This window comes from Saccopteryx bilineata, chromosome 3, assembly GCF_036850765.1.
Source record: "Saccopteryx bilineata isolate mSacBil1 chromosome 3, mSacBil1_pri_phased_curated, whole genome shotgun sequence".
Lineage (NCBI taxonomy): Eukaryota > Metazoa > Chordata > Mammalia > Chiroptera > Emballonuridae > Saccopteryx > Saccopteryx bilineata.
In genome coordinates, this window is record NC_089492.1 from 247,808,408 (window position 1) to 247,832,163 (window position 23,756).

Below are 23,756 nucleotides of genomic sequence, written 5' to 3' on the forward strand. Positions count from 1 at the left end.
AAGAGAGAGACAGAGAGGAAAGCGCGGCGGAGGGGTGGAGAAGCAAATGGGCGCTTCTCCTATGTGCCCTGGCCGGGATCGAACCCGGGTCCTCCGCACGCTAGGCCGACGCTCTACCACTGAGCCAACCGGCCAGGGCCTTGGATAAGATAATAATTTAAGGAGCTTTTGTATGTTTATGAAGACCTTTCTGTCAGTATGAAAATGTTTCATGTAAATTCTTTGTTCTCGGCCCTGGCCGGTTGGCTCAGCGGTAGAGCGTCGGCCTGGCATGCGGGGGACCCGGGTTCGATTCCCAGCCAGGGCACATAGGAGAAGTGCCCATTTGCTTCCCCACCCCACCCCCTCCTTCCTCTCTGTCTCTCTCTTCCCCTCCCGCAGCCAAGGCTCCATTGGAGCAAAGATGGCCTGGGCGCTGGGGATGGCTCCTTGGCCTCTGCCCCAGGTGCTAGAGTGGCTCTGGTCCCGGCAGAGCGACGCCCCGGAGGGGCAGAGCATCGCCCCCTGGTGGGCAGAGCATCGCCCCTGGTGGGCGTGCCGGGTGGATCCCGGTCGGGTGCATGCGAGAGTCTGACTGTCTCTCCCCATTTCCAGCTTCAGAAAAATACAAAAAAAAAAAAAAATTCTTTGTTCTCACAGCCTTTTAAAACAGCACATTTTCCAAATGTATTTAGTTAAAACATTCAGTAACAAAGTTGCTTATTCCAACTTGACAACTTGGTTGGAGAGCTAAGATCTTAAAGAAATTGATCACTTATTAAAGCAGTGGTTTTCAACCACTGGTCCTTCAGAAATTTTATGCCGATTCGTGAAAGAGTTAACCGCCCTGATGTTGTATAAAGATTATACTTGGCCTGACCTGTGGTGGCGCAGTGGATAAAGCGTCGACCTGGAATGCTGAGGTCACCGGTTCAAAACCCTGGGATTACCTGGTCAAGGTACATTTGGGAGTTGATGCTTCCTGCTCCTCCCCCTTCTCTCTCTCCTCTCTCTCTCTCTCTCTCTCTCTCTCTCTCTCTCCCACCTCCTTCTCTCCTCTCTAAAATGAATAAAGTCTTAAAAAAAAAGATTATACTCAATGATTCTAGACTCTATAATTTTTGTACAACATTAGAGTGTTTAAATCTTTCACAGACCAGCATGAAATTTCAGGTGGACTGGCAGTTAAAAACCACTGACTTGCCTGACCTGTGGTGGCGCAGTGGATAAAGCATCGACCTGGAAATGCTGAGGTCGCCGGTTCGAAACCCTGGGCTTGCCTGGTCAAGGCACATATGGGAGTTGATGCTTCCAGCTCCTCTCCCTTCTCTCTTTCTGTCTCTCTCTCCTCTCTCTCCCTCTCTGTCTCTCCTCTCTAAAAATGAATAAATAAAAAAAATTAAATAAAAAAACCAAAAAAAAAAATAAAACAAACCACTGACTTAAAGAATCAAACATCGTACTCTGGCCAGTTAGCTTGGTTGGTTAGAGCATCATCCTGAAGTGCAGAAGTTTCCAGTTTGATCCCTAGTCAGGACACAAACAAAAGCAGATGTTTCTGTCTCTCTCCTGCTTTCTCCCTTCCTCTCTCTAAAAATCAATAAAATAAACATTTGAAAAAGATAAAAATAAAAAAAACTCAAATTAAAAAAGAAAAAATTACACATGGCAAATTAATGCTCTTGGTATGACCACACTAACTCCATTTAGACCTGAGCAATTTTTTTTGATACTCAGTTGTTATGCTTCTAAATATTTTAAGTTGGGACATGTGGAAAAGTTTTCTTTGGCCATCACTGGCAGTTGAATCACCTATCTGTAACACTTTGAGTAAAAGCATTCTTATTGAGGACATTTATAGAATTATTTTTATGAAATATCCATTGATTTAATTGTGGTTTGAAGACATACTTAGTGAAGTTTCTAATTATCTAAATTCTAACATGAATTGATTTTCTTTTGCAGAAGTTAAGTATCTACGGTGACTTGGAGTTTGTGAATGAACAAAAACTAAACAGATACCCAGCTTCTTCTCTGGTGGTGGTTAGGTCTGCAGCTGAAGATCATGAGGAAGCGGGGCCACTGCCTACAAAAGTGAATCTTGCTCATTCAGAAATTTAAGTTTTGGGGGGTCTTTTTTGTTTTTGTTTTTTTTAAAGAAAAATATAATAGATACCTAAATTTTCATTTCTCATAGAGCCTTTAAAATTGATGTCATTGAATATAGGGCTTAAAAATTACTATAAAATGAAAATAAAGTTACCCAAATATGTGAAGACTATATCTACTGTAATTTTACCTGTAGTCTTTTTCCCAGTAATTTAAGAGATGGATATTTGGGATTGTATTTTTATTTTAACATCTATAGCTACATTATTACTTGCATTGTTTTGTTTTCATTTTTAGCCACATTCTGTGAGCTGATCATTGTTTTACCCACCTGTCACCATGATACCATCAATCACTTTAATTCATAAGCTGAATATTCAGTAGGATATGATGCTTCCGCTCAGAAATGACCCACAACCTGTCATTTAAAATTTAGCAGGAAATGCACTTACACTACATTTTCAGTTGTATTGAACTGAAATCATTAAAATTGTATTTGAATAATTATATGCTGAAATTTGAATTAATATACTCAATTTTTCTCTCACCCCTACCCAACCTGGACCAGAATTATGAAATGTTCTGTTTCTACCTATGGCTATATAATATGATGATCAGGAAACAAATTGAAGTAAAAACGATGCAATCAGAAATGCATTTTAGGTTACTTGCACGGACTATAGATTTTTTTTTTTAATGAATCCAATGAAACATTTTTCTCTGGTAGAAAGCATATCAAGTACAAGTTTTTACTTGGCAAAAGCTATTATTATTATCATCATTCCTTTACCTATGGTGATACAAATTTGAAAATAAGAGTGATATCAGGTAACATGGTATACCAGAATCTTAACATGATTTGGTGTTATTTTACCATGAAATGTTTAATAACTTTGCAAACCAATACTTTCCTTATACAGAGGGCATTGCTGGCAGCTGAAGTAGTACTTTTTTTTAATAGAGACAGGAAGGGAGAGAGATGAGAAGCATCAACTTGTAGTTATGGCACTTTAGTTGTTCATTAATTGCTTCTCATATGTGCCTTGACCAGGGGTTCTCCTGCTGAGCCAGTGACCCCTTGCTCAAACCAGTGACCTTGGGCTTCAAGCCAGCAACCATGGGATCCTGCTGATGATTCCACACTCAAGCTGGATGAACCTGTGCTCAAGCTGGAGACCTTGGGGTTTTGAACCTGGGACCTCAGCGTTTCAGATCAACACTCTATCCACTGTGCCACCACCGGCCAGGCTAAAGTAGTACTTTTTGACTAAGGAATGAGACACACACTTATCTTACAGCCTAATCATCAGCTTTCTCTGAGTCGAGAAAAAAACAACTACTAATCAAGTAAGACCTTGGTCACAAAAATACAGGTTTTGGTTTTTAAAATAGTTTGACTAGATTTGGTAGAGGGTTAGAAGATACATGAACACACCCAGATGCAGAAGAGAGGAGTAAGCAGTCATTGGAGTCATCAAGAAATCAGTTTCTTATTTTTTATGAGAAAACAGTTATAGAACATGGGAATTGGGTTGGAGTACACCTTAAAGAAAAATCCTGGTTGTCTTATTTCTTACCCCTGGTACTTACTTAGTATCAGGGACAGGTTTAACTGAAACACATCTAGTGAAGCAAACTGAGGGGGAAATAAAATGCTGCAGATTTATAGGAGTCAGCACATTGTTAGAAAAGCCCTCCCTTATAAAAACAAAATAATAAGAAGAATACCTAGATAAAAAGGAGCAAATTGTAGATTGTCGTATATTCTCTCTCTCACCTGCCCTTGATTTTGTTTTTCTTTGCTTCCTGAGATACCCTTATTTGTCTTAAAAGTATTAATCCAAGTATAGACAAACTTTCCCCTTCTGTTTATGAGATTCATATATGTGAAAATAACCCAATCCTTCCTGATGTTCAGTAGGTAAGCAAATATCTGTGTCCTCCCCTCTTTTGATTTTAGGCTGATTAAATCACTGACATTTTCAAAGAGAATTTTACTTTAGCCTGACCAGGTGGTGGCGCAGTGGATAGAGTTTCAGACTGGGACGCAGAGGACCCAGGTTCGAAACCCCAAGGTCGCCAACTTGAGCGCAGTCTCATCAGCTTGAGCCCAAAGGCTGCTGACTTGAAGCCCGAGGTCACTGGTTTGAGCAAGGGGTCGCTCACTCTGCTGTAGCCCTCCAGGCAAGGCACATGTGAGAAAGCAATTAACAACTAAGGTGCTGCAACGAAGATGTGATGCTTCTCATCTCTTCCTTCCTGTCTGTCCCTCTTTGTCTTTCTCTGTCTCTCTCTGTCTCTGTCACCAGAAAAAAAAAAGAATTTAACTTTAAAAAAAGAAAAAATTAGCAGACCTATGGTGGTACAGTGGATAGAGTGTCAACCTGGAATGTGGGGTTGGAGTCATTGGTTTGAAGACCCTGGCTTGCCAGTCAGGGGCACATACAAGAAGCAACTACTACAAGTTGATGCTTACTGTTCCTACCCCCCCCCCATTTCTCTCTCTCTCTCTCCCTCTCTCTTTTCTTGTCTCTTTCTCCTGTCTGTGAATGAGGCTGTGATTGGCCACCTTAAATTAGATAGGTATTTATTTGGCAGAGTTGGGATAAAAACTCTGGTCTGTCTGACTCAACTTGAGGTTAGGCTCATCTCATGTCAAGAGGGTCTGTCCTAGGCACAGCCAGGTGAAGATGGAGTCCCAGATCATAGAAAATATAAGGAAAAACAAACCAAAGGGAGCGGGAAAAGTTGAAGAAGACTTCATGAAATGAGACTTTTACCTGGTCTGGGCAAGAAAGATGGATTTAAAAAGAGGAACCCAGCAGAAGTTACTCTATGTGAGTGACAAGCTACAGACTGGGAGATACCTTTAACCATTTTAACAAATGACGAATCCAACATAAATCTATAAGTCAATAAGAAGCCAAATCACCCATAAACGAGTGGGAAAGAGGTGAAAAAACAAATCACCAGGTAGGAAAATCCACATGACCAAATACATTTTTTAAAGAGCAGCCTAACAGCCTACAGTAAGTTAGTGCTTTTCTTTTCTTTCTATTTTTTCAATTTATTTATTTTAGAAGGGGAGAGGAGCAGAAAGCATCAACTCCCATATGTGCCTTGACCAGGCAAGCCCAGGGTCTCAACCAGTGACCTCAGCAATCCAGGTTGACACTTTATCCACTGTGCCAGCAGAGGCCAGGCAGTTGAGGTTTTCAAATTGTTCATTCAAATCTTATGGGGATCTTGTAAAGATGCAGGTTCTGGTTGGGTAACCAACTCCCACATGATGTGGCTGCTGGTCTGAGGACCAGACTTTTGAGTGGTGAGGGCATGGGTAGAGGTAAGGGTGTGAACCTTTCAGCCAGCCAGGCCTGTATCCTCTGCCACTTTTCAAACTATAGAAATGATCCCTGAAAGTATAGTCTTAACTCTGCCATTTTTCTCTTTTTTTTTTTTTTTTCTTTTTTAAAAAGAAGCTGGAAACGGGGAGAGACAGCCAGACAGACTCCCGCATGCGCCCGACCGGGATCCACCCGGCACGCCCACCAGGGGCGATGCTCTGCCCACCAGGGGGCGACGCTTCGCCCCTCCGGGGCGTCGCCCTGCCGCAACCCGAGCCACTCCAGCGCCTGGGGCAGAGGCCAAGGAGCCATCCACAGCGTCCCGGCCATCCCCGCTCCAATGGAGCCTTGGCTGCGGGAGGGGAAGAGAGAGACAGAGAGGAAGGAGGGGATGGGAGTGGAGAAGCAAATGGGCGCTTCTCCTATATGCCCTGGCCGGGAATCGAACCCGGGTCCCCCGCACGCCAGGCCGACGCTCCACCGCCGAGCCAACTGGCCAGGGCCTCTGCCATTTTTCAAATGTGAACCTTGGGCAAGTTATTAAATGTCTCTATGCATCAATTTCTTTTTTTTTTTAATTATTTTCTTCTCTGTGTGTGTGTGTTTTTTTAAGATTTTATTTATTTTTAGAGAGGAGACAGAGAAGGGGCAGGGGCAGGAAGCATCAACCCCCATATGTGCCTTGACCAGGCAAACCCAGGGTTTCGAACCAGCAACCTTGGCATTCTAGGTCAATGCTCTATCCACTGTGCCACTACAGTTTCCACATCTGTAAAATAGAGATGATAATAGTCTCTATCTTCTGGGGCTGAGAGGACCAAATGAGTTAATATATACAATCTAGGCCTGACCTGTGGTGGCGCAGTGGATAAAGCGTCGACCTGGAAATGCTGAGGTTGCCGGTTTGAAACCCTGGGCTTGCCTGGTCAAGGCACATATGGGAGTTGATGCTTCCTGCTCCTCCCCCCTTCTCTCTCTCTGTCTCTCCCTCTCCTCTCTAAAATGAATAAATTAAAAAATTAAAATATATATATATACAATCTAAAGCATGTCGTACAGCAGGTGGCTAAGGTAAGTGCTCAATACACAGTAGTGATCGGTGGTAGCAGTAGGAATTTCTAGAGATTCTTAAGCCTCATCACTGATGTGGAGCTAAAGCAGGTCCTGAAAAGCTTCTGCATTCAAATCTCCAGCCCTACCTTATAGGGCCTTGTCTCTGCACCTCAGGCTCTTTGTCAAATGGGGGTGAGAATTTTAACAACCCTAGAGCATTGACTCAGACTACAGAGTGGGGAAAGGCTGGGCAGGAGGAGGGCCCTCCCGCCCTTCCCTCCACCTGGGAGGCAACCTGAGGAGGGACGGCCCACAAGGGTGCGGCTAGGCTGCCCCTGGTGACAAGGCAGGGGACCTGCGCTGAGTTCTATGCACCCACCCCAGTGCCCAGAGACTGGAGCTGGGGGCTGAGTGCTTGGAACTGGAGACATGAACAAGATCTTCCCTCAGGTAGGATCTGCCCTGAGATGGCTCCTGCCCTGGGGGAGCCGACCTGGGGCAGGAGTGGGCCGTAAAGGGGAGATAGTTGTTGAGGTGGCTCAGCGTCCCTCTGCTCTGGACAGGGTGGGGAGGGATGCATCCACATCATGGGAGGGGGCATCAGGGAAAGCCTCTGAGAAGGAGCCATCTGAGATGCTTTGAAGGATCAGTGTTTACCAAGTGAACAGTGGAAGCAAAGGCATTCCAAGCAAAGGGCACAGTATAGGCAAAGGTGTGGAAATGTGAAGCGGTAATGATGAGTTCTTTTGTGAGTGGCTAGTGGTTCTATCTAAGGCTCTCAGTGACTTTTGTGAAAAATGCTTTTTTTGTGGCTCTACAAGGCTGGACTGAGCCCATGCCTCACTCTGTCTCAAGCAGGCGGATGGCAATGGCAATGCTGCTGCTGGAACCAAAGTCCTCCCTGGAGAAGAAGGTAAAGGATGGAGGGCCTAGGGCCAGTGCCCTGAGGCCCTCTCTCAGGTAGGGTTCCCTGAGGTTGGGCCATTGCTACAGAGGCTCAGAGAGGACACCCTAGGCTCCAACTGTCCCTCAGACCTCTCTGCTCCCTTCCAACTTCACTGCCAAGTTCCTGGCCAGCTAGGCTGATAACCTACTTAATGGAAAGCTGATAACCTACTTAATGGAGTTATTCATCTTTCTTCTGCACAAGCATTTGCTGAGCACCTACTGTATATTGCCTACCTCACAGACACTACACCACATATAGAATCCACCTGCGCCCTATACAGGAAAGAGCTCTGGAGTCAAATACTTGACCCAGTGGGTGACCTGGGCAACTCAGTTTACCACTGAGGGATAAAGTTGGCAGGATCATACACTTACTCAGAACCTACTATGTGCCACTGACTTGTGCGACTAGTTCATTTATTGAGCATCTACTATTTGCTCTGTCTTGACCCATATTTGATCAATGAGGAAGCAGACCCAGAGAGGTAGATACTAAATATGGCTATAAGAGATCAAGGCCCTATTATGTGCCTGACACTGCATGGTCTCTTAAATTCTTAGGACAGCTCTGAGACACCCCCCCCCTTCCTGTTATGGGGCAGTAACAGATGAGGCAGCTGAGGCTAAGAGAGGTTGAATCACTTGGCCAAGCTGGGATCCCACAGAGCTGGAAGGTGGGAGAGAGGGTTCAAATTCAAATCGGGGTCCTTCTGTTTGCAAAGCTCTGGTACCTTTGTTGCTTCATATTAATGTTTGTTTATTTCCAAGTCCTGGCTCATGATGGGCACTGTTGTAAAACAAATGCCTTCTTTTCCACATCTGTCCAGAGGAAGGATTGGCGCCTGAGGGCTTTCCAGCTTTGGAGAGCAGCATCTTCATCTGGGCGTGGGCCTCAGTTCTGCCCAAGTCTCTCCTGTGACCCCGTCTTGCCCATGGCCTGTGCTGTACAAATATTTGAGGAGTGGCTGCTTGGTTGACCAGGACGCTCTTGCTCAGCCTCACACTGTCTTGTCTCCCTGGTTACCTGAGTTTACCTGTGTTTGCTGACAACAAGGAAACCACAACTAGGGCTTGTAGAGGTTATCAGTTTTTTAGCTTTATGCTGCATCTCCTACTATCCTCTCCTTTCCCAACCACACATGAATCTCAGCTTCAGTCACACTGGGCCACTGGCTGTCCCCCACACACCACCCACCAGGACTTGATCCTCCTAAGCTTCCTATCTGGAATGTCCTCTCCTTGTACCCTTACCTCACCTGCCGGGCGAAATCCCACCCTCCTTCGAGCACCTGTGACACTTTGCTCACACTTCCTTAACCACACTTACTACCTGGCTCTGTGACCTACACAGGGACAGAGCTGACTAGCAGGTGAGCAGAATAGGCAGCTTCACAAATATGAGTGGGTTGGATGGATGAGACCTGAACTGACCTGAACTGGAGTCTTCCCTTCTCTCCTGGAGCTGTGGGGTCAGAGTATTCACAAAGCATCTACTATGTGCCTGCTTTTTTGCTGGAACCTGGGGACACAGATGTATCGAACCCGTTCTGCTTCTTTCTCTGAAATAACTGGGACCCAGAGCGCAGCAGTTGTACCCATACTCTCCTTTTAACCTGCCCATGAATTAATTGCATTTTAAGTGAAATTATAAACTTTCAGCTGGCAATGACTGAGCTATGAGTGCTTTTGTGTCCTCTACAGAGCAGGACACCTAGTAGGTTCTCAATAAAGCTTTCTTTTTTTTTTTTATTACTTCACAAGCAAGCAAAAATTAAAGGAACAGCCTGACCAGGCCGTGGCGCAGTGGATAGAGCGTCAGACTAGGATGCAGAGGACCCAGGTTCAAGACCCCGAGGTCACCAGCTTGAGCGTGGGCTCATCTGGTTTGAGCAAAAGCTCACCAGCTTAGACCCAAGGTCGCTGGCTTGAGCAAGGCGTTGCTCGGTCTGCTGTAGCCCCACGGTCAAGGCACATATGAGAAAGCAATCAATGAACAACTAAGGTGTCGCAACAAAGAACTAATGATTGATGCTTCTCATCTCTCTCCTTTCCTGTCTGTCTGTTCCTAACTATTCCTCACTCTGACTCTCTGTCTCTGTTTAAAAAAAAAAAATTAAAGGAACAAAGTAAATTAAAGGAGCAGGATGTTTCCAATTACCATTATTTTCATAGTGCTTAGGATACAGCCAGGTACATAGTAAATGCTCAGTAAACACTAACAATAGCTAAAACCTTTACTATATTAAAGCACTGTTTTAATATATTAAGTAGCTTAATTCTCTCGACATCCCTATGGTAGGTATTATTACCTTCATTTTCCACATCAGGAAACAGGCACAGAGAAGCAAAGTGACAGTCTCAGAGGGGCCCAGCTGGGAAGTGGGGGAGCTGGGATTTCAACCAGCCTCCTGGAGGGCTGCAAAATGGACAATCAGTTGTCATCGTGGAAAGTGTTCTGGTTTTGGTGGCAAATAGGTGTGAACTCACATCCCAGCTCTTCATGAGGTCAGACCTTGTCTTCTCTGAGCCTGTTTCCTCATCTATAAAGTGTTACTTTGAAAAATAAAATAATGGCTATGAAGGGCCTGCTGTAGTTTCTGCCCCATGATAGGGGTTTGAAAAGCAAACCCTGCCTTCTGAAGAGATGGCCTTGTGGAAGGACAGGAGGGTAAGGGCAGTGGAGCAGAAACCTGGGCCCCTCAGCTCAACTTGCCATTCACCAACTACAGAACTAGGGGCCAGGGACTGGTGCTTGGTGGCGGTAAGCCCACAGTCAGAACTGACAGCATCATGATGGGCTTAAGAAACTCCTCCTCCAGGGAACCTATTTGGCCCCCAAACAAATCCCCACATGGGGACAAGTCACTTATAGGAAGGTGGGCGGAGGGGGTCCCTGGGCCCCAGTGCTGGCTGCTCCACCACTGGTTTTCTGCTCCACACAGCAGGCTGCAGCCCCCTGTGCTGCTCTCGCCGAGGGGCCTGCCTTTCCATCTTTGTGCTGCTCCTGCTGGCAACTCTTGCAGCCCTGATCGCCGTGGTCACCATCCTTGGACCCCCACCACGTACTCCAGGTCAGGGTGGGCAAGAGAGGATGGGTCAGACTCGCTGGGAGGGAATGGAGGGTGCAGAAAAATGGGGGGAACCTGACCCTACCTGGCTTCTCCACGAAGTGACTTTTGGACAATTCCTTAAGGTACGTGCACAGACTCAGGCACACACACTGACATTAATGTGTCTCTGAGCTTCCATTTACACATCTGTAACCTGAGATGTTCAGAGAACTCAGCTTAGATGATCCACCTCCTCCAGGAAGCCTGCCTTAATCTCCAGGCTGGGTTAGGAGACTTGCCTCAGCCCCCACAACCTCCTGACTTCCTTTTCTCCTAGCCTGGCTGTCCTGAGTGGTGCCATCTGCCTGTGTGTCTGTCTCCATCATACAAGATAAGAGTGTGTCTGATACTTCCCTGTGGCCCAAGTTTCACTGGTGCACCCCAACATGGTCTCTGCCCTCACGGAGCTAACAATTTGGAGAGAGACATAGGCATTAATCAAATAAGCACATTAAGACAAGGTTAACAGGGCTCTGGGAGTCTGGAATAGGGCCTCTGACCCATCTGGGAATCAGCATGGACACCTTGAGAAATAGAAGGGAGCTGAGGCATGTGGGAAATGGGAATTGTTTAGTGAAGGTGATGATAGGAAAAGCATCCTAGGCACAGGGAACAGCATGTGCAGAGCCCCTGGGGTGGGAGGAATCATGAGGAGGAGAGACTGCAAGAAGGCCAGTGGATACAGAGGGCTGGAGCAGCGGGCAGGCCAGGTGCCTAGGGCCTCAAAGGCTGCACGGAGGAGGGAGCACACCATCCAGAGAGCCATAGGAAGGGGTTTGAACTGAGTGTAGAGTGTCACAGCCCCTACTTTTCTGACAAATGGTGGCTGGAGGGTGTAAGGGGACAAGATGAGGGAGGCTAAATTCACAGTTGTCTACATGCCTATGCAGAAATACAGGCACTTAGGGCAGATGTGCACACATAAGGAGTTGCACTCACGTGCTTGTATGTACACACATGTGTCTTTTTTATTTTTATTTATTGATTTTTTATTTTTTATTTTTTTTCCGAAGCTGGAAACGGGGAGGCAGTCAGACAGACTCCCACTTGCGCCCGACCGGGATCTACCCGGCACACCCACCAGGGGGTGATGCTCTGCCCATCCGGGCGTCGCTCTATCGCGATCAGAGCCACTCTAGCGCGATCAGAGCCACTCTAGCGCCTGGGGCGGAGGCTAAGGAGCCATCCCCAGCGCCCGGGCCATCTTTTGCTCCAATGGAGCCTTGGCTGTGGGAGGGGAAGAGAGAGACAGAGAGAAAGGAGAGGGGGAGGGGTGGAGAAGCAGATGAGCGCCTCTCCTGTGTGCCCTGGCCGGGAATCGAACCCAGGACTTCCGCACGCCAGGCCGATGCTCTACCACTGAGCCAACTGGCCAGGGCCTATTTATTGATTTTTAGAGAGAGTAAGGGAGAGAGACAGAGAGAAAGAAAGAGAGAAAGAAGCATCAGCCTGACCAGGTGGTGGTGCAGTGGATAGAGTGTCGGACTGGGATGCAGAAGGACCCAGGTTCGAGACCCCGAGGTCACCAGCTTGAGCGCTGGCTCATCTGGTTTGAGCAAAGCTCACCAGCTTGGACCCAAGGTCGCTGGCTCCAGCAAGGGGTTACTCGGTCTGCTGAAGGCCCATGGTCAAGGCACATATGAGAAAGCAATCAATGAACAACTAAGAAGTCGAAACGAAAAACTAATGATTGATGCTTCTCATCTCTCTCCATTCCTGTCTGTCTGTCCCTGTCTATCTCTGCCTCTGTAAAAATAAATAAATAAATAAATAAATAAATAAATAAATAAAATTTAAAAAAATAAAAACTATTTAAAAAAAAAAAGAAAGAAGCATCAATTTGTTGTTTCACTCATTCATGCCATCGTTGGTTGATTCTTTTATGTGCCCTGACCAGGAATTGACCTTGCAACATGTTGGGACAATGTTCTAACCAAGTGAGCTACCCAACCATGGCTGTGTGTCTGTGTTTATGTGTCTGTTATGTATGTGTCTCTGTATGTGCGTACATGTCTGTGTACTTGTGTGTGCATATCTGTGTGCATGTGCATTGTGTGTATGTGTGTGTGACAGTGTGAGAGTTTCTCAGAGTCAGTCCCCCTTGCACTAGCTGAGGCAGTTCTGGGAGCTAAAACATGTTTCCCATGTGCTCAAACGCACAAGCACAAACCTGCGGTCATCTCCAGTCTGCATGCATGTGTGCGCTGCTTGTAAGCCAGGGTGACCTCTCAACTTATCTGACAGTTTCTCTCCTTTAACTCTTTGGGGCAGCTCTGGGGGTGGGTGCCCCCCTCAATGGGTGGGAGGGAAGACTCTCAGAAAGAAGACATGTTAGATGGTGGCCCCCCATCCCTGGACACTGGGAAGGCAGCCCCGCCTTGGGAAAGAGCTGAGTCAGCAGGCCTGGGTTATTTGCTGTGCGACCGGGCTGTTACGCCTCTCTGAGCCCTCCTTTTCTCATCTATAAAATGGTGCTAATGATAATGCTTCAAAGGGGTTTAGGGGGGCAATAGAATAAAAATGTGAAAGTGCTTTGTGACCATGAAGTTGCGCCCAGATATAAGGAATGATGGCATAACGGTCCCCAGCCCAGGCCCAATATACTGTTTCTGATAACCCAACCCAGTGCCAGGAGCACCACCATTAAAACCATTTCACTGACTAAGCCCTGTCCTCAGGAGCCTCCTGTGAGACCATCAGGAAGATCTCAGTGAAGGAGGGAGCCGTGACTCACTCTGCACATTCTGTGTTCTGGTGTCATATAAATCTCCCCAACCATGCTATGGGTGTGCATTATGATCCTCATTTTGCAGACAAGAGATCTGAGGCTCAGAGAGGTAGATTCGCTTGCCCAAGGTCACTCAGCTGTCAAGTAGTAGAGCTGGGACTTTGGCCTCCAGTGCTAAGCTCAGTACCCTCCTCACTCCTCACTCCTCACTCCTCAGTGGGCCTCAGGTATGGGAACCTGGTGATGCTCTTGTGAGCACCACCCTTGACCCTCCAGGCTTCCCCCTGCCCAATCAGGGGCCCAGGCCTGTGTGACTCTGACAAACAGGACCGGCTTCCTGTGCCATGATCGAAGGAGCTGCATCTCGGCCAGTGGGGTCTGTGATGGCGTCCGCACCTGTCCCCATGGCGATGACGAGGATGAGGCTTTGTGCCGTGAGTACCTGCTCAGTTCTGCCCTGACTCTGGAGGGGCCTGCCAGGGCCCTTTGAGGGTTTACCCCCCCAACTCTAAGTAACCCTGCAGCCGAAATGAAGCTCAATCATTCTTGAAATTACCAGGCACTTTTGTGTCCTCAGCCCTTTGCTTATATGGTGCCCTCAGCCAGAAACACCTGTCCCCACCTGCACACATATTTATGTGCCCACATTAGGGAATGCCATCATTCTGTGCATCATGCCCAGAGAACCTGTATTCAAACTTCATGGCAGAGTTCAAGTGTATCTCTACCAGGAAGCTTTCCCTGACTCTTCTCTTTTTATTTATTTATTCATTATAGAGAGGGGAGAGAGAGAGAGAGAGAGAGAGAGAGAGAGAGAGAGAGAGAGAAGGGGAGGAGGAGCAGGAAGCATCAACTCCCATATGTGCCTTGACCAGGCAAGCCCAGTCTTTTGAACTGGCAACCTCAGCATTTCCAGGTTGACGCTTTATCCACTGCGCCACCACAGGTCTGACTCTTCTCTTTTTTTAAGTGAGAGGATTAAAGATAGAGAGACAGACCTCTGCATGTACCCCAACCAGGATTTACCTGGTGACTCGTGTGGGGCTGATGCTCTGCTCATATGGGGACCATGCTTGCAACTGAGCTATTTTCAGTGCCTGAGGCAAAGGTTCCACAGAGCCATCCTCAGCATCTGGGGCCAAGGTACTTGAATCAATTGAGCCATAGCTGTGGGAGAAAAGAGAGAGAGAGAGAAGAGGGAGGGGGAGGGGGAGGGGTGGAGAAGCAGATGGTCACTTCTCCTCTGTGCCCTGACTGGGAATCAAACCTAGGACTTCCACATGCTGTGTCAACACTTAATCCACTGAACCAATCAGCCAAGGTCTTTCCCTGACTCTTAGATCAGTTTAAGTTACCTCCTTTGGGCTCCCACAGCCTTTGTGATCCCCTGTGTCCCAGCCCTAGTCACGTTGGTTGTCATTCTTTGATTGGCATATTTGCCATGGCCATCAGACTGTAAACTCCTCTGGGGCAGGCCTGGTCTGCTTGACCTTGGAGACCCCAGTGTCTAGCACAGGGCATGACACAGAGGGGTATTCAGAATAATTTGCTGAATAAATGATGGAATGAGTAAGTAAATGGATGAATGGGATGATCTTGTCCCAGACCTTAAAGACCTGAAAATTCTCAGGAGAGAGGAGCCAGGACACTTTCCAGGAAGGAGGGAGAGAGCTTGGTTAAAGTGGGTGGAATAGGGGAGATAATGAGAGGAGTGCCTTTATATCATTAAACCTTCAAGACTAGAAGAGATCTTAAAATCATCTAGTCCATGTGCCAGCTCATGCCCAAATCCCCTCTATAACAAACCCAAGAGAAGCCACCTAACTTCCACTTGTATACTCCTGGGATGGGGAGCTCACTACAACTTGAGGCAGCAACTCCCATCATTGCATGGTTTTTCCATGAGAATGTCTCCCACTAGCATCCTTGATTGGTTCCAGCTCTGCCCTCTCATCAATCCCTGCCCCCAACAAACCACATTTTAATCTGTCTCCATGATGATGGCATTGCATGAAGTTGAAGACTGCTTTTTTGCCCCACATAAGTGTCCCTTTCTCTGGGCCACATTCTAAAATTCCAGACATCTCCCTTGTGTTCAATTTCCACCAGCATCCCACAGAACACATACCAGCTGCCCATGTTTGCCTCCCTGGACAGCCTCTAGAAGCATTCGTAACACTTCTGACCAGCTTTGGTTCGTCCAAGTAACAAGGGCTTTCCCCCTCTCAGATCTGAGTTACACTTCTATTAATGTGGCCTGAGTTTGTGTTAATTTTTGGTAGACTTGTCACTCTGCTGCCTAACGCAGAACCCACTTTCAAGAAAGGTATTCTGACTCCCTCTCTCAGGGTATGTGAACTCACGTCCTCTGAGTTCTGGGACCCAAGTGCAAGACTTCACATTTATTCTTGTTATGTTCCAGTTGTAGAAGGATTCCTGGAGATGTCGGAACTTGAACCTGGTCTTGCAGTAGACTGATTTTGGATCGGTGCCAAGGGGGACATTTCTGGAGGGAGGAAAGTGCAGGCAGTGGTGTAGGGTAGGGGTGCACAGAAGCTGAGCAGAGAATGAGGAAGTGGGAAGCAGCTCTCTGGGCATCTTGTTGGATGTACAGGAAAAGAACATTTCTCTCCTTTTGACTCGATCTCCTCCCTGGGAGATCTCCTCCTCATGCCCTTCCTGGGATGGATACACAGTGACCCCAAGTTTAGCAGCTGCCAAGGTGGCTAGGACAATCCACCTTCAGACAGCCCTGAGAAAGAAAGCTGTGGCCAGATGTAGACTTCCTCCTGCCTCATCTGTAGGAGATGTGCCCCAGAGTCTCCCCAAATTCCTTGTGGCCCACTGTGGAGACCCAGCCTCCTGGATCTACTCAGACCAAAAGTGCGATGGGACCAACAACTGCGGGGACTGCTCGGATGAACGGAGCCCAGGTGGGAATCGGCACAGGGTGGGCTGGGGCAGGTGGTCAGGCAGTGACCAGGGCTTGACCAGGAATCTCTGAGGTGCCCCCTGCACCCCCTCCTTGCATCCCTGCCTGGATGCCTCCAGTGGATGCCCTCACGTGGCTCCTTCTGGAGGTTTAGTGGTGGGGAACTCACTTTCAAGGACACAGAGGAGGAAGCTGGGGCTCAGAGGGTGATTGCGCAAGATGTCTGTAGCCCACCTAGAGTTTGAACTTGAGTTTCCCTCACCTCCTCTGCACCTCCCTACAACCTTGTGAGGAAAGCAGGGCAGGAGTCACTGGCCCCAATTTATATAAAGGTAAACTAATGCCAGAGAGCAGAAGGGACTTAATATAACAAATGATAGGAAGGGAGCTTGGTGAACCCTCCCTAATTCCAGGTCTCCTGACTCCGCATCTGGTGTCTTCCCCCCCCCCCCCCCCCCCCCCCGCATCTGGTGTCTTTTAACTGCCCTGATTTCTTTGCATTCTCTTCCTCAGTGTTTAATCAACAAACATGGTCTGAACACTGTGGCTGGGGATGTCCCAGGGTCTGCTAGAGCAGTGGTCCTCAACCCCCAGGCCCGCGGACCGGTACCGGTCCGTGGGCCATTTGGTACCGGTCTGCAGAGAAAGAATAAATAACTTACATTATTTCCGTTTTATTTATATTTAAGTCTGAACAATGTTTTATTTTTTTTAAATGACCAGATTCCCTCTGTTATATCCATCTAAGACTCACTCTTTTTTTTTTTTTTTTCTGAAGCTGGAAACAGGGAGAGACAGTCAGACAGACTCCCGCATGCGCCCGACCGGGATCCACCCGGCACGCCCACCAGGGGCGACGCTCTGCCCACCAGGGGGCGATGCTCTGCCCATCCTGGGCATCGCCATGTTGTGACCAGAGCCACTCTAGCGCCTGAGGCAGAGGCCACAGAGCCATCCCCAGCGCCCGGGCCATCTTTGCTCCAATGGAGCCTTGGCTGCGGGAGGGGAAGAGAAAGACAGAGAGGAAAGCGCGGCGGAGGGGTGGAGAAGCAAATGGGCGCTTCTCCTGTGTGCCCTGGCCGGGAATCGAACCCGGGTCCTCCGCACGCTAGGCCGACGCTCTACCGCTGAGCCAACCGGCCAGGGCAAGACTCACTCTTGATGCTTGTCTCGGTCACGTGATACATTTATCCGTCCCACCCTAAAGGCAGGTCCGTGAAAATATTTTCTGACATTAAACTGGTTCGTGGCCCAAAAAAGGTTGGGGACCACTGTGTTAGAGGACAGTAAGGAGTCAAACATGTGTCCTAGCCACAGGACTCACATCATGCTGATGCCAAAAGAAGTGATGAGGACATGGGGAGGTTTTTCTTGGGAAGAGAGGGTGTTAGAATCAAGGGAGACTTCTCAGAAGAGGCAGTATTCAAGTAGTCCTTGCAGGGGTCCCCAAACTTTTTACACAAGGGGCCAGTTCACTGTCCCTCAGACAGTTGGAGGGCCACCACATACAGTGCTCCTCTCACTGACCACCAATGAAAGAGGTGCCCCTTCTGGAAGTGCGGCGGGGGGCCGGATAAATGGCCTCAGGGGGCCACATGCGGCCCGCGGGCTGTAGTTTGGGGATGTCTGGTTAGAGATTGGGCAGGGTTTTGACAGGCTGGGTGTGCAGGGAAGAATGCTGGTGGCGCTGGGCACAGGGCAAAGGAAGTCATGAGGCACCCACAGGGAGTTCTAAGTGGGTGGTGGGGCTGAGTCAAGGTGAGGGAGAGAGGATGGGCTGGGGCACTATTCTTTAATAACAACCTGGAGAAGATGAGGGAACCGAGGCTTAGACAGGGTAAGAGACTTGCTTGAGGTCACACAGCCCAGGAATTGGGATCTAGTTTCTCTCTCCCCCAGGGATATAAGGAATACAGTCAACCCATGTCAGATGGGATGGGGCTCTGGGAAGCTATGGCAGGTGTGCCAGAGCTGGGGCGTGCCCTGGGCCTGGCAGGACACTACAGCTGCTCTTCTGTTGGCTCTTGTCCCTCCAGTGACTGAATGCCCACCCTGCGGCCCTGGGTGGTGGCGCTGCCCCTCAACTGTCTTCACGTATTGTGGCTGTGTCCCGAGGAGCCTCTGCCGGGACCATGTGCAGCACTGCTCTGACTGGTCTGACGAGTACTCCTGTCCTGGACCCTAAGTGGGCCGACTGGGTGGCACCGGTAATCCTTCACATGAGTGTCAAGTCGAAGAACACGAGGGCAGGAGGTAGACTTCAAGATCAACTAGTGTGATCTATGCACTGTTGCCTCTGAATAAGACTTGTCTCTCCTGCTTTTAAGATGTCCAGCCTCTCTTTGAATGCCTCCAGTGACAGGGAGCTCACTATCGTGTTAGGCAGCTCCTAACAAAGATGAGGGGAATCTGCTTCCATGATTTTAGGCCTGCTTCTGGACCCACACAGAGGAAATCTGCTCCTCTGCTCCAAGACAGATTTGCAGATCCTGACCTTAGAGAAAAGATAAGTCTGGGGCTCAAACATCAAACTGAAGAATCTAGGCCTTATGTAGAGTGCATGCCACTTCCTGTCCCTTTGGTACACACGGCAGATATTGCTGGGCTTGGCTACAGCCTCAGCATTTTTCTCATCTCAGTAATCCTAGCAGGCCCTACTGACTGATCACGTGAAATTGCACCTGAGACAGGGCTTTGTCATCTTGCCAATGGAACGCCATCCAGGAGGCTCTGAGCTATAGAGTAGATGGTCTGTAGAAAGATCTCCCCTCTGTCCACCCCATTCTCCAGCATAACACTCCCCACCCTCCACCCTGTGACCAGTGGCCAAACAGCCCAGGTTTCTTGTCGTAGGGATTGTATTTTGATCCCAGAGCCTGAGTGAATGAGCTTTTCTCTGCATACCATCCTAGCTTCACAACACACAAACAAGGATGGATGCTCCCACTAAAGAGATGAGGAAACCAAGGCCCAGAGGCAGAAATTACTTTCCCCATATCATATAGCAAAGTCAGTGCTAGAACGGGGACTGAAACACAGTCTGGTGTCCCAAACCTGAAACTTTTTCTGCTATCAATAGGATTATATCTTGGATTGTGGAGTAAAAGGGGGCATGCAGAGTCCCTGTAGGGTATCTTAAAAATTAGCTTAAGGGCCTGACCAGGCGGTGGTGCAGTGGATAGAGCATCGGACTGGGATGCAGAGGACCCAGGTTCGAGACCTCGAGGTCGCCAGCTTCAGCGCGGGCTCATTTGGTTTGAGCAAAAGCTCACCAGCTTGAACCCAAGGTCACTGGCTCCAGCAAGGGGTTACTCGGTCTGCTGAAGGCCCACGGTCAAGGCACATATGAGAAAGCAATCAATGAACAACTAAGGTGTTGCAACGCACAATGAAAAACTAATGATTGATGCTTCTCACCTCTCTCCATTCCTGTCTGTCTGTCCCTGTCTATCCCTTTCACTGACTCACTCTCTGTCTCTGTAAAAAATAAAAAAAATTAAAAAACTAGCTTGAGGGTCATAAAGTGATCCACACTTCTTCTGAAAGAGAGACTTGAAATGTGGCCAACAAGAGGGTTCCTGTTAAAGGAGACAGACATATTCCCATTTGGAATTAATAAAATCAGTTTTATATATCTCATGTGAGTTTTGAACTGAAACTGAGCATCTGAGAGACAGGTGAGCTCTGGTTCATTCATCACTCACTGAAGAGTCTCTACGCACCTGCTCGGGGCCAAGCTGGGTGCCGGGTACCCAGAAGTGAAGAGACCTGGGTCCCTGCACATCAGGAGCACAGGGTCCCTTGGAGGATGCACTTTGCACCATGGAAGGATGGAGGAACAGCAGGACATGCTAGACTGCGGGTACTGAAGAGGGGCCTCCAGGAGCCAGGACACAGTCACGTTCCTGACCCTGAGGCACTAGGACCAGCTCCTTGGACAGGGCATGTCAGGGATCCTCCCCAAGGGATGGTCAGCCCTGGGCTCTGGCACCTTCAGTTGAGTTTCTCTCTGACTGCAGCACAAGCAAGGAGCTGCGGGTTCACTTGGGGCATCCTGGGTTCTGAACACCAATCCAGAGGAGCTTCTTTCTTAGAGGAGGGGCATTTGGGCTGGCTCTGCAGGGCATGAGAACTTCCAGTGGTGCAGGTGGCAGTGAGGGGCATTCTCAGCTGAGGGGCCACGTGAACGAAGGTATGGGTGTGTGAGATGGTTCAGTTCAGCCAGGGAATGCCATTAGGTCAGGGCAGCCAAAACAGCAGTGGGGTTAGAGGGGAGACAGGAAGAGGTGAGGAGATGAGTGGGGACATGGTCCTAGAGGGCACAGCATGTCACACTTCATTCTAAGGACAGTGGTGATAAGGCATGATAAGCAACAGCACCATTTGGAGCTATAGTGACCTTTCATTACAACAGTCCAAGAAAGAGATGTTAGGACTGGGACAAAGTGGGCAGAGAGGAAGGGATGGTCAGGCGCTACTTCCTGGGAGAACACATGGGTCTTAGGAAATCTATGTGAGTGGGAGTCAAGAGGTGAAGAGGAAGGAAGACGAGGGAGTCCTGAGAGGGAGCCCCTGGCCTCCCGCCCTGGGCTATGGCTTCTCCAGCAGGATACCAGTCTCCAGGGAAGAGAGGGTTGAGCTGGTGCCTGGGGAACAAGAAGCTTGTTTTAGCACTCAAATGCCAACAGGCTCCTGGCGCCCTGAGCATTGGTTGTTGAAAACAAGGTCGCTGGGGCGAGACCATGGGAACATGAGCTTATGTTTGCTCATACCAGTCAGCCTTGGTGCTTCATGCGGCCGGAGAGCACCCAGTTCCCAGCAGGGGTTGGCTGTGCTGTGGTTGGGCCCTGTGCGAGAGAGGTAGGTGGACCTTGGTAGGCATCCAGCCCTAGGCTTCTTCAGTGGTGTGTGGCTCTTCTCAGAAAGACTCCCAGGGGCACCAGTATCGTGGCCCCCCTCGCAACCAAGCCCATCCGGGGGCCCCTGGGGGTACAGGGCTTCATTTTTCAGGATGGAGACGCCGAGGCCGGGACCAACCTGTGTAAGTGCACTCCGCGTGTCAGTAGCGGGGTGAGGACTAAAAGCCAGGTTCCTTTTCTTTTTAAATTTAATTAAGTTTATTGGTTAATGACATTGCATACATTTCAGGTGTGCAGTTCTATCATACAACATTAGTGCTGCATTGTGTGCTCAAAACCCAGAGTCTAGTCTTCTTCTGTCACCATATATTTGACCCCTTTAACCCTTTTCATCCTTCCCTCCACCCCCCCCTTTCCTCTGGTAACCACCATACTGTTGTCTGTGTCTATGAGTTTGTTTGTTCTTTGCTTTCTGTTTTATATCCCGCATGAGGGGAATCATAGGGTTCTTGTCCTTTTCCATCTCATTTATTCCATTTAGCATGATATTCTCAAGATTCAAGTGATCACAAATATAAAAGCCAGGTTTCTAGGAGCATGCATTAGCGTTTCTAGGAGCATGCATTAGCGCAGGGGTGCCCAAACTTTTTACACAGGGGGCCAGTTCACTGTCCCTCAGACCATTGGAGGGCCAGACTATAAAAAAAACTATGAACAAATCCCTATGCACACTGCACATATCTTATTTTAAAGTAAAAAAACAAAACGGGAACAAATACAATATTTAAAATAAAAAACAAGTAAATTTAAATCAACAAACTACCAGTATTTCAATGGGAACTATGGGCCTGCTTTTGGCTAATGAGATGGCCAATGTGCTCCTCTCACTGACCACCAATGAAAGAGGTGCCCCTTTCGGAAGTGCGGCGGGGGCTGGATAAATGGCCTTGGGGGCCACATGCGGCCAGCGGGCCGTAGTTTGGGGACCCCTGCATTAGCGTTTGCCGGGCACTTACCGTGGACCAGACACTGCTAAGTAAGAGCTTTAACTCTCATTCTTGCTATAACGCTCTGAGGGAGGAACTGTTTTTACATGAGACTCAGATAGGCCAGGCAGCTGGTTGCAGGGTCTATGACTGATGAGGCACAAAGCCAGTTGTCTGGGCACTTAGCCAGGCTAGTTTACTGTTTTATGCTATGTCTCATGAGGTCTAGAAGCTTCCTGTGGTGATGGTGCCTGAGCAGGGATGTGAGAGAGCCAGGTGGGAAGCAGGGGCAGGGCAGTCCTGACTGAGGAGTGTGAAGCGGTTCCCCACGGCTGGAGTGTGAGGAAGAGCCTCAGATTCTGGGCGGCAGGGAGTGAACTTGACTCAAGGCCGCGGGGAGCTGGCAGAGGAGTTCAGCAAGAAGGACACACTGGATTTCTCCTTCTGAGGAGGGACTGCAAAGAAGGCTCCCTCTGCACATTAGGAACAAGAATGTCATGGCCAGACTATCTTGCTGGCTTGTGGAGAAGGAAAAGTGAGATGTAGAATGTGAATGCCACTTGGAAACAGTAAAGCTTCAAGCAGAAGAAAGGGGAGTGCTAACTGCTATGTTAGGGGATTAATGAGTCTTAACAGCCAATATTTAGCAAGCAGTCAGTGCACGCCAAGTACTATTGCAAACTTTTGTATATCTTATCTCTTCTCATTTTCTCTAATCCTCACAACTATTACAGGAACCTGGTCTGGTTTTATGCTCACTTTACAGAGGCATGAATCTGTTTGCTTAAGATCACACAGCTTTTAAAGGACTTAACCAGGATCAAACCTTGCTAGGCCCAAATCCAGAGCCCACCGTACCCCGCCTTAACGTCTCACTCTCCCTCTGCCAGGACTCCCTAGAAGAGGAGAGCTGGAGCCCAAGCCAGGGAGCGGCAGCCTGGAAACAGGAGGTGGCTGCTGCTAGCGGAACAGCATTTGTTCTTTTCTTATTTACTGGCTCTTCCTTTCAGAAAGAAGCAGATGCCCTAGCAACCTCCAAACAGCACTCTGCAAGCCGGGGCCAGAAGCCACAGTGCTCAGTATGGCCAGCCAGGGCCCTCCCCTGGTTCTCACCATCAGAGCAGGGGATACACTGCCCCAGACTGCAGGGAGAGCCCAAGCAGCCAGCATCAATATTTGTCATCTCCCAGCATCCCTGGACCCAGCTCCAAGATCAGTACTTTAAGTAAATCAGGCTCTTTGCTGTGCAAACACACAGGGATAGATGGATGGAATTTAAAGTAGCTTACCCTTCGCCCCAAGGTTTGGACTGGAAATCTAGTCTGATTTAACCTTCTGCCGTTGCTGTTTGCCTGGAACTCTCAGTTCATCTTAAGACTCATTGAACTACAGACATCAAAGCTGGTGAGGAACTCAGAACCCAGTCGGGCTTTTGACAAGAGGATACAGCTTCTCAGGGAAAGAATGGATCAGCCCAAAGTAGCACTGCCTAATGGCTGCCGCTGGGATTCTGAGGGCCACCCAAGTCAAGGTAGAAGTGATTACTCTGAACCCTTAAAAAATAGTTTTCAGCCCTGGCCCGTTGGCTCAGTGGTAGAGCATCAGCCTGGTGTGCAGGAGTCCCGGGTTCGATTCCCGGCCAGGGCACACAGGAGAAGCGCCCATCTGCTTCTCCACCCCTCTCCCTCTCCTTCCTCTCTGTCTTTCT

General features: G+C 48.6%; 2 protein-coding genes across 8 annotated transcripts in view; both read left to right on the forward strand.

The window, feature by feature from the left end:
- Positions 1-2,260, forward strand: part of TMEM59 (transmembrane protein 59) — a 31,106-nt gene extending 28,846 nt beyond the window's left edge. For all 4 annotated transcript variants that reach the window (XM_066269116.1, XM_066269117.1, XM_066269118.1 and 1 more), the window contains one exon: positions 1,945-2,260. In XM_066269116.1, the coding sequence (XP_066125213.1) occupies positions 1,945-2,100 (156 nt within the window). In that variant the 3' untranslated portion in view covers positions 2,101-2,260. The remainder of the gene's footprint in view (positions 1-1,944) is intronic.
- A 4,592-nt stretch (positions 2,261-6,852) lies between these two features.
- LDLRAD1 (low density lipoprotein receptor class A domain containing 1) lies at positions 6,853-21,253 on the forward strand. 4 transcript variants are annotated; one of them, XM_066269122.1, is made up of 6 exons: positions 6,853-6,935; positions 7,341-7,398; positions 10,376-10,504; positions 13,568-13,705; positions 16,076-16,204; positions 18,240-21,253. In XM_066269122.1, exons 1-6 carry the CDS (start codon positions 6,915-6,917, stop codon positions 18,386-18,388), a joined length of 624 nt encoding a protein of 207 aa, XP_066125219.1. In that variant the 5' UTR covers positions 6,853-6,914; the 3' UTR covers positions 18,389-21,253. The 4 variants fall into 4 exon arrangements, with proteins under 4 accessions (XP_066125219.1, XP_066125222.1, XP_066125220.1 ...); XM_066269125.1 differs by having other exon boundaries at positions 10,379-10,504; XM_066269123.1 differs by having other exon boundaries at positions 6,860-6,935; positions 7,344-7,398.
- The last annotated feature ends 2,503 nt before the right edge of the window (positions 21,254-23,756 follow it).

What these genes read in the sequence shown, in the direction of transcription:
- LDLRAD1 (XM_066269122.1), top strand. Translation starts at nt 6,915, where the DNA reads ATGAACAAGATCTTCCCTCAG. An exon ending in TGAACAAGATCTTCCCTCAG is followed by an intron (nt 6,936 to 7,340) that starts GTAGGATCTGCC and finishes CTCTGTCTCAAG; the next exon opens with CAGGCGGATGGCAATGGCAA. An exon ending in CGAGGATGAGGCTTTGTGCC is followed by an intron (nt 13,706 to 16,075) that starts GTGAGTACCTGC and finishes CCTCATCTGTAG; the next exon opens with GAGATGTGCCCCAGAGTCTC.